This window comes from Anopheles maculipalpis, chromosome 3RL (assembly GCF_943734695.1).
Source record: "Anopheles maculipalpis chromosome 3RL, idAnoMacuDA_375_x, whole genome shotgun sequence".
NCBI lineage: Eukaryota > Metazoa > Arthropoda > Insecta > Diptera > Culicidae > Anopheles > Anopheles maculipalpis.
The window spans coordinates 46,720,278-46,729,873 of record NC_064872.1 but is presented as its reverse complement, the minus strand read 5'-3'; the positions used below and the strand labels follow the sequence as shown (position 1 = coordinate 46,729,873).

At 40.1% G+C, this 9,596-nt stretch overlaps 3 protein-coding genes across 3 annotated transcripts in view; 1 reads left to right on the top strand and 2 right to left on the bottom strand.

Annotated features, from left to right (window-relative positions):
* Positions 1–9,596, top strand: part of LOC126561313 (protein unc-79 homolog) — a 49,395-nt gene that overhangs the window by 30,786 nt on the left and 9,013 nt on the right. The window lies entirely within an intron of this gene.
* Positions 476–4,356, bottom strand: LOC126563551 (ionotropic receptor 25a). The gene is made up of 10 exons (XM_050220197.1): positions 4,251–4,356; positions 3,960–4,109; positions 3,674–3,879; positions 3,169–3,433; positions 2,762–2,999; positions 2,325–2,685; positions 1,672–2,264; positions 1,415–1,600; positions 972–1,301; positions 476–884 (listed from the first exon to the last, which is right to left on the bottom strand). Exons 1-10 carry the CDS (start codon positions 4,354–4,356, stop codon positions 476–478), a joined length of 2,844 nt encoding a protein of 947 aa, XP_050076154.1.
* Positions 4,913–8,604, bottom strand: LOC126561601 (phosphatidylinositol 3-kinase catalytic subunit type 3). The gene is made up of 14 exons (XM_050217847.1): positions 8,543–8,604; positions 8,283–8,471; positions 8,042–8,201; positions 7,828–7,977; positions 7,623–7,745; positions 7,455–7,550; positions 7,294–7,379; positions 6,952–7,215; positions 6,786–6,888; positions 6,625–6,724; positions 6,318–6,551; positions 5,971–6,253; positions 5,440–5,798; positions 4,913–5,361 (listed from the first exon to the last, which is right to left on the bottom strand). The coding sequence occupies exons 1-14, from the start codon at positions 8,602–8,604 to the stop codon at positions 4,916–4,918; spliced, it is 2,655 nt and encodes an 884-aa protein (XP_050073804.1). The 3' UTR covers positions 4,913–4,915.

Genomic DNA, 9,596 nt, shown 5'->3' with positions numbered 1-9,596 from the left:
CTCTAGTGCATGTAGAAATCACAGTAAGTAATGTCATGTTACATTCATTTCATTTTTTTTTGAATCTTCTTCCTAAAGTTAATCATGCTTTGAAGGTTGTAATATCGTTCTGTGAAAGAGCATTTTTTACGGCTAGACCAATGCCACAGACACGAGTGATTGTTCAGCAAACACGTTGTTACTGGTGCTCCAACGACACCTCAATCCTGATGTGATGGGTATAATGAGGGAGAAAAATATCACACTTTTATTTTAGGCTTTGTGTTTATTTTTGCAAACAAAAAATTGTTTCAGGTGTTTCGTTGCTTGTATTCTTTGTTAAAAATACAGTACAATTATCTTATACCTATATCCCCAATACTGTATTGTTTAAAATTAGCAATTAAAGTAACGTTCCATGTAAAAGGAGATCCGCTGTTCGCATTCGTATTACTTTGGGCTGTGTCGTTAGCTTTGAAAGTGGTCTGAAATCACTTCAGAATCTAGGTTGAAATTTGCTCAGGTTCGGCATTAAGGTACGTGTCCGTAGGGTTTGATAATTTTGACCTTTCATAGTATCCTTCAATGAATCTTGCTTGATGAGTTTACCGGCTGGGCGAACATTTTTAACGGTTGCAGCTTGGTGCTGCTGCTGTTCCGACGATTCCACAATATCTATAACTTTCGAGTTGTTTCGATATTTGTAATACCAGAACTCAAACAGTAGCGTAATACATGCCATGCCAATACCAACAAAGATAACGATGAAAACGCCACCAATGTTTTGTATCGATATTCCGTCGGATTGGTCGTCCGGCTTCTCGCACTTGTTTTGCACATCATCATTTTTCCACCATTGTTCCTTCAATTTTTCCAGCTCACGTCTATTCAACAGCATGAGTATGCTGTAAGGTTTGGAAGATAATGCATAAATGTTGTGAACGAATAATTTAGCGCATAATATTATTGAAGCATGTTTATACTATACATACGCATTGTTAAATTGATCCTTTAATGGTGAGCCCTGCTGTACTGCAATCGCATATGGCTTACGAGAAAATTCTTCTCCAACCATTTGCAAATCACAATTTGTTAACACTTGATAACGAATGTCTGTAGCATCACCCAAAAACGCAAAGCCAGAGGCAGATGTGGAGTTTCGAATACGCTGAACGGCTTCTTCAAGACTGTTTGGTAAGCCGGCCTCTAGCATAGCTTGCCACATTTTCGTGTACTTGTCGCTTACAGGATAGTCCCAAACAGCTAGCTTTGATCGTTCCACCGCTGTTAATGAGTCATTCAGAGACATCTCCTTCCAAATTCTGAAATTATCGAGTCCAATCAAGAAAATTGAAAAAAAAATAAACAGAGACAACAACATAAATAGTGTGATCTTTGGTTGAAAAAAATACGATGCGTAAAAATGCACACTCACTCGTAAAATTTGGCTTCAATGTCCGCCATACGCTGGAAGTATGTCATTGCTGAGGATCCGTTCAGTGGGGCATACAGAATCTTGTACTGTTTGGACAAATCATCCAAAGATTCGACTGGTGTGTCCAAACGTGACACCGTGAGAAAGGCTGCTAAATTAGCTGTATATGAGGCAATTATGATAAACCTGTGGACAAAAACAGCCATAACGATTTTATGTTCAACATTCTACTATTACTACAAATACTGTTTACTGACCCAAACAACCACCAAGTAGCAGCTACTAAGCGTCCGGATAAATTTTTCGGAGCTTCTCCTCCACCCTGAGGTGTAAGCGAGGTCATGCAAAACCACAGACATTCCTTAATGTTAAATTCACGCTTTTCATCGTCATTCTTATACTTTTCTCTATTATTTTGGTAACTATAGGGACTGTAACGGTCAAAGACCCACATAAGAAAGCTTGTAAAAAAGTATGCGGCCAAAATGCAGAGCCAAACATTCGTTTCCAGTACAGTTAGAAACTTAAACAACGAGCTGGGTGTGCTGGGCAGTTGCATCATGATGCTAATGCCAACCAGATCATAGTATGGGACGGTAAAATCAATAACTGTTTCCCGTTCAGCCATTACAGACATTGATCCAAGTCCAATGTCGGCCTGCTTGTCGATCAATTTACGCACTATCCCGTTCCATTCACCGTTTTCATTCATATTACCAAATTTTCCATCCTCAACTTCGCGGATTTCATAGTCAAACTCCACAATCTCGGCGATTTTGTTTAGCAGATCAATGCAGTACCCCTTAAATCCTTTCGGCGCAGTCGGGTCTCGCATTATAAATGGTGCTTGCTGCAAACTCAGAACGGGTTAGAAACAATTTTTTGCAATGCAACTTTTACATCTACTTACCACAACTGTATACACACGATATACAACATCGGCTGTGAGATTTTTTAATTCTGCCTCATTAGCCACGTTAATCGGTGCACTGAGACTCGCTTCCCATGTGCCGAGATTGCGCGTATTGACAGAAGCACCGCTACGAATGGAAACTGCATTAATGTCCATATCAAATTTCATGAAAGCGTTACCATTGAATGGCACTTTGGCTCCCTTTGGTATTTCAAACGGTCCGAAAGTGGTGGGCTCAGTCACTTCAATGAAAGCCGTCTTAAGATCGATCGTGTGGTTCGGTGTGTTAGTCCCATCGTAGTCCTCGCATGTAATGTACTTCATGTTCGACGGCCATGATCCAGATTGCAAAATGTTCCTAAAAAATCATTATCATCACGATAATAAGATATATGAAATTGATAGTTACGGTGAAGCAAGGACTTTCAGCTTACTTTATTGCAATCAACGCTCGCAGTGTTAGATCGAAGTAGAAAAAGCCGGTGATTTGAGGTTCCTGCTTAAGATTGTATGTGGTGCGTATGCTGCCCAAGCGATCTTTACTTGCACTGTCGGACATCGGACGTAGGAACATAATAGTTGCGTTTTCCACATTGCACGTCAGATCCTTTTGCTCTTGCGTTATGACATGCCACGCAAAGTTACGCTCAAAGTATTCGTTTTTAGCCGATTCTGTGAATCAAATAGGAAGTAAAGTCGTTACACACGAAAGCTCTGCTAATCTATGAAGCTACTTGAAACGTTGCTTACTGTAAACCTCACTTTTTCTTATAAGGAAGTAAGCGCGTAAACATAACCGTTTCTTCAATTGGATGTTTGTTTGTTTACTTCAATTACTTACCCAATACTTGCTTAATGGATGCCAAAGAACCCAGCACAAAAAAATTGTTAATATCCAGATTTCGTAGTTTCTCTATTTGGCTAGCCCTGTCCCGATCGTCGGCAATGCTGGTGATAACATGACGAGTGGGAATGTTCTGTAGCAGGGCTTTATATTTATGATCCATTACGAATGTACTGTCATACAGAATTGCAGCATTGGTAATGTTCATGTAGATGATAATAGATCGAATGACTTGAGGTATCATATCGGCCGGCGGCATAACCTGGATGTAGATTATAGATTAATGTGAAAAATATGTTACCGGATATGCTACCATTACAAGCTGCTGAACGCGGGGAGGGATGGGGGAAGGGGGTTTGTTTGAGTTTTTGAGAGGCCCAATGAACATTTGTAAGCAAATAAAATTTTCATATGCATGAACGGTGCGAGGATGGCCACGGAATTAAAGTATGATTCGCCGTAATTTCATTCGACAAGCAATGCAACAGATATTAGTACTTGCCTGCAACAAATACCCTCGTTTGGTTGGTGTCAAGTCCCGCCACTGGCGTAAGTCTCCCTCCTGTCCGAATGAGGCCGATACAGTTGGGATGCCAAGAGCGAGACTGAATGATTTCACTGTTTCCGATGAAACTCCAGTCAGCGTTGTATCGAGCAGTAAATGCGGCGGTCGATTATCGCTCAACGATTGACCATACTTCGAACATACTATGGGATTATGGCACAAAAAAAGAAAATAAAGGCAACTCGACCAACGGGCTTAAAAGTTTGGCGTTCAAGATATTTACGTGCTTGTAGAAGGTCCTTCGAATCCGTTCGATTTCCTTCAACGTACATCATATCGACCGAAAGTCCTAATTGAGGATTTTTTTTTACATAGTTTAGGGCAACTTCTACTGCTACATTGGCCAAATTGTTATCCACTTCGTTGACAAACACTGTTAAATATGTAAGAACACAGTTAGTTCTAAATGAAATAGAATACTACTGCTAATTATGAGTAATGCGGTTAGGCCGTCACTTTTGAATAAATAAAGAACAGAACGAAAAGCAATATGCTCTATGGCGGTGGTTCTTACAAATGTTAATATTTTGGGTGGTTTGTCCCAGGATCGTTACTATTGCAAACGTTGCAATCTGGAACAAGATTATCAATATCCAACGGTTTTTGGCTCCGGTAGCCATGATAATAATTAGAGCACAGGAACAGAAAAACAATAAGTACTGTTGAAAATCGGAACCATCAATAATCCACTGTCAGTCGTCAGCCTACTGATACTGAAGGTAGTTCTGTAAAAGGATTTGAGCCATCGGGCAGGATCTGTTGTCGTGATGCGTTACCGAGGAGATCCTAGCATTACGCTTCTAATGTTATGTCGTATTGATTCGTATTGCAAGTGCATGCGCCAATATATCGATTCGTAAAAGATCTTTGTCACACGTGTACTTCTGCTTCTGCATAGTTCCCTCCACAAAGTGAGCGGACTTAATTAATGATTAAAACCATCAAGCTGGACGTTCGGAATAGGCGTGGAAAAGCTAAAGGACAGTTTTCTATAAGCACACTCCGCTTCATGGAATCATTACGACGACAAAGCCATTCCGTCAAACTTCATTGCTCTCATGAATTAAAATTTTATTTTCTTTTACAGTTTGTTAACAAGTATATGTATTTATTCGATATAAAAGTATACAGTACGATAATAATATGTTTACAGTCATGATTGCTTTGTTTGAACATATTTTACTTGCGCCAGTACTGTGCTAGCTTGTGTATCTGTTCAACCAGGGCAGGCATGACGGCCGTTATTGAGATATCCAACAAATTTTGCAAATGCTGCACTGCTTCTTCGTCGGATAGATCTAGTCGAAGGTTATCCTCTACCTTCTTGACCGATTTATCGGGTTCTAATGCAATGTCTGGAACCGACGCATCAACCATCAAACCGAAAAGGTTAAGCATTACATTTGCATGGCGTCGCAGATGCAAGAATGCAGTGTAACATAGTTTCCGGAAGGTGTTGTAGTATTCTGAGTTGATACCACCCATTGCCTCAACCATCTCTTTGCTTAGCTTCATTGGTGGAGGCATCGGTTTTGGGTCACGGCCCAGTATATATCCGAAATCGATGTGAAACAGTTTGCCGCTCGATGTAAGCAGCAGGTTATCCAAATGTCGATCACCGATTCCTAAGAAAGTAGAGGTTACGGGAGAGCAAAGAGTTTTCAATATTGCGTGTTCTATTTTGAAGCTTAACACACACATACCCAACAGATACGTGATTACGCAGTATCCGGCACAACTCTTAATGTACGTGTCCATGATGTCAGGCATGATGCCGAATGGGCCAGTTTCACAGGGGTTGAATTTACGAAAGTAATTATGAATACTTCCTTCTGTGTTGAGCACTTCAGCTACTGTTACCGAGTCAATATACTGCATAAATCCATGCTTAGAGCTCGTGGCTAATACCCGATACGGCGTTAGCTTTAGATCGAGATTTTCCTTCTGCAGCAACTTATCCATTAGGGTAATCATTTGTAAGATCAGTTGATCCTGTCGAAGATCGTCCCCATGTTTGAAGATAGCCACGTAGTCTATTCCACTGGTGGTACGAAACGTCAATCTAGAGTAAGCAGAGTAAAAGGTGAACAAGATACAAATAGTTTGCGTAGCGGTTATATATGATAATTTATATTATACACACAAAAAAAAAGTTTTTTTTTTTTTCGGTAGCAAATTGTAAGCTTCCATTAATATGTGCATGTCAAACTTTTATGTCGAACGAAAAAACTTACTTTGACGGCATTAAGGCACTTTTGAACAAAGACACCTTTTCAGCAGCAATTCCCGTTATTTGTACGCTGGGGTCTAATGGAAACACTATCGGGCCAAAGTTATTGAAGTTGAACTTGGTGGAATTGGAAGAGCTCGATTCAGACAAAAATTGTTGAAATTTTTCCGTCTTACGCTTCCTGTTGCCCGACTCCTTAGCCACTATCTTGACTAGCGTTACCAAACGATCGACAAAGTATTGTTGCTCCTTCAATTGTGCGTGTGTAGCTTTCATTTCCGACGTTCCTGTGTTAGATAACCGATGTAACCGAATAGTAAAAAAGCTCATAGAAGCGTAAACTTGAATTACCTTTATACAAACGGTTCAAAAACATTCGAAGAACGTTAGAGTACATTTCGCTTATTTTCAGATCCTTTTTGCTGCTCCTTTCATCCTCGAATTCAATGGAAAGATACCAGTATAGATAATTGGCAAGCGTTGGATTTTTACAGGCACGTTCGACAAGAAAGTTGGCCAGATTATTCACAGTACTGCTGTGATATCGATTCTTGATTTCTCCTTCCACATCGTTATCAGTCAATCCTGTTAGTGTAGGTTTTTTGGTAACATAAGTTAAGTTGTATAACCGCATGGATGCAATGTGCAACAAACATACCTGCATTGTCCGTTTGTAAATCATCAAACTGGGCCTCTGCAGATTCATCGTATGATTGGAAAATTTCTCTACCATCACTTGGGGAGCGAATAGAAGGATGCTGTAAGAAAAAAAGCTTTTTTTGGAAGAAAGTACACAATCCTATACACAATGTTACATACATTTGACTCATCGAATGGCTCGTACTTTAAGGCTTGTACAAGTTGTAACAAGTACAATAGCAAATATTCGTCGGAAGCTTCATTGAGACGTGTGATGGCGTACCTATACAAAACGAACCAACATCAAAGATGAATACCACAACATAACCTTACTTGTTCCTCATACCATCTCACAACCGGATGCCGGAATGTTGAATTTAATAGTTCAAGCGCATCCTCAACGTCCATCGGTGACCAGCTTTCAAGCAATACTAGCGCCTGTCGGACCTCCGTTGCAGTTTCCCAGTTGACACACTTTAAAAATTTGGTTAACGCTTTCTTGTGACTGCTAAGATAGAAACGATACTTCCAAATGATGTCCTGCTCTTCGCTGCTCAAAGGGTACGTAGAAGAGCATCGATAAACGATCGCGTTTAATGTATCTCGTACGCTGTAAAATGAAAAAGGGACAAATTGTGTACTATTTTTCGACCAAAGGAAAAAAAATGTAATGCAACAGTCAACATACACCGCATTCGGCTTAACATCTCTATCCGAAGTTCCCGAACGAGCCGAACGGGAAAGTCTGTGATGTTTGCGTTCAACCAGGTTTTCCTAAAAAAAATGCGTTCATTAGTACAGATGCTTTTTATGTTTTAAATGCAACCGGAATCGCAATAAATGTCCTACCTGATGAATTTCACAGTCTGGAACCATCACTATTTTTGGCTTCGGTATAAATGTAAGCATGGAGTTGGAGTTTTTCTCCAGGTGGATTACGGAGTACTGTTTCGAGAGATTACAAAAGTGATTACAATGTGTGGTTCGGAAAAGAAAACAACAAGAAAAAATGTGTACCAATTTCTCGTCAATATAAACTTGTGGAAATTCCACCATCAGATAGAGGAACTGGGAGTTGCGTTTTTCCATTTCATTTATCACTTCCAGTTCGCGAAACGTGAGACGATCCAGCCAATCGATCTGTAAGGTTACGAAGAACAACATCATCATTTCGTTTCATATATGTAATACCTTGTATGGTAAATAAAGAAAACTGCTTCACCTTTTCCATCTGTCCGTTTCGATGTTTTTTTGCTAACTTAGATAATCGTTGCATTTGATTTACACCCGCACTGGAGCACTTGCCAGGAGTTGCCGAGGTGCTGGTTCCATCTGGTTCCATCTGAGGCCACACTTTTAAATCGTACAAACCCTACAAAACAAGGTAAATTTTGAATATTGTAAACCTTAAATGTATGACGGTGCCTAACATTCACCTGTCTAAAGAGTCCATTTGTACTGAAAAACGTTATCGACGTTCCACCTACTACGGTTAACTGTTCCCTTCCCCCCGCACAGTCGTAGATGGTTAAGCCAAGTACTGCCGTACGGGAAATGTCGGTGAACCGCAGCGGTAAGGTGACCCACTCGTTCCAGCTGTAAATAATTTGACAACCATAAGTTAGGCAAATGTGGCATCATCTATTATCAGTGGCAATGAGCGGAACGGTAACAAACCTCCACCGTGTGGAAAAGTGCTTATGGGATGTGCATACCGACAAACCGACTGGTTCCCCGTTTTCGAAGATTTGCAATTTTACTTTTAGTGGCGGTGTTTTTTCAGTGTACATTCCAGAGAACTTCAACAACGGCTGTTCAATCAGTTTCTCGTAGGAGTAGCCAGCATTTTCTCCTTCTAACGTGCCTCTGCAAACAGAGATTTATCAGTGTAACGTGTCATACATGGCTGGCCCCAGTATAAAGAATACGAAACTCACATTTTAATTGTTATTCTTTGATGTAAAGAAGAGCTGCCAATGTATCTCAACGAACTTTCCATGTTAAATTGCTTACCACGCTGGTATTTTTTTCTTCTGCTAACTTATTTCATGGACAATACTTTCTCCACAAGCAGTTGAACAGTTTCTACGTAGAACATATTTTCACAACAAAGGTCCCTGAAGCAATGTAATGTCCGATGACATTTGATTTGTTTATGTTTGTAAATTGCCAAAAAGTGTGTTCATGACAGCTGAGAAGCTTTCGTGATGACTTTTTGCAGGGGTTTTCATCTAACTGCAATATAACGCTCATATCAGCGCTATTTTATAGCAAGCTTAATCGAAACAACAAACATACGAGTATGTATATTTTCTTGAAAAAGTGAACAGCATTTGATATTAACATCCACGTGTAAAAATGTAATCTCCAGTGGAAAATTAAAAAATTTCCAAGTATGTTAAGGCCTTCAGAGCCTTGGTCCGTTGGTCGAAGGGGTAGGGACACCGATCTTCACTCGGTAGCTCCGGATAATTCTGTGCGGACCGCTTCCCCGCACGCAGGATTGCCGAAGCCAAGGCCTCCCAAGGTTTTAGTGCCACAGAAAAGAAGAACTCTTCAGAGTTTCTAATTTTTGTACCGAAAGTTAATTGCACCGTTGTATAAATGTAACATCAATAGGAAGGCTTCCGTATTTCGGATAAGAAATAAAGAAACAATAACATTCATCACTCTAGCGACAGCTCCATCCCTTGGCTGAATATGTATACGCTTTTAGTCTCCCTAAGTCCTCGTCGCTACAGTACCTTGTACCAAAACCTGATTAAAAAGATGCACTAATCAAGTTTATGCCGGCCGTCCATAGCCTACACTATAGGTGTAAAGACGTAAGCGTGGACAACGGTCGTGCCTAATATGATGGGTAAATGCAGTACGTATTTTTCAAACAAACTTATTTCTTTGTTTTCCTTTGTTATCTGGTACAAATAAAAAATCTGCTTAAGCGTAAAATACAACACCAAAATAGCAAAGTTTCTGGCATAAGCCAGCTTA

What these genes read in the sequence shown, in the direction of transcription:
- LOC126563551 (XM_050220197.1), bottom strand. Translation starts at nt 4,356, where the DNA reads ATGGCTACCGGAGCCAAAAACCGTTGGATATTGATAATCTTGTTCCAG. An exon ending in ATCCATTAAGCAAGTATTGG is followed by an intron (nt 3,000 to 3,168) that starts GTAAGTAATTGA and finishes TTTGATTCACAG; the next exon opens with AATCGGCTAAAAACGAATAC. An exon ending in ATCGTGTGTATACAGTTGTG is followed by an intron (nt 2,265 to 2,324) that starts GTAAGTAGATGT and finishes CTGAGTTTGCAG; the next exon opens with CAAGCACCATTTATAATGCG.
- LOC126561601 (XM_050217847.1), bottom strand. Translation starts at nt 8,604, where the DNA reads ATGGAAAGTTCGTTGAGATACATTGGCAGCTCTTCTTTACATCAAAGA. An exon ending in TTTACAAACGGACAATGCAG is followed by an intron (nt 6,552 to 6,624) that starts GTATGTTTGTTG and finishes CTACACTAACAG; the next exon opens with GATTGACTGATAACGATGTG. An exon ending in CGTAATCACGTATCTGTTGG is followed by an intron (nt 5,362 to 5,439) that starts GTATGTGTGTGT and finishes CTACTTTCTTAG; the next exon opens with GAATCGGTGATCGACATTTG.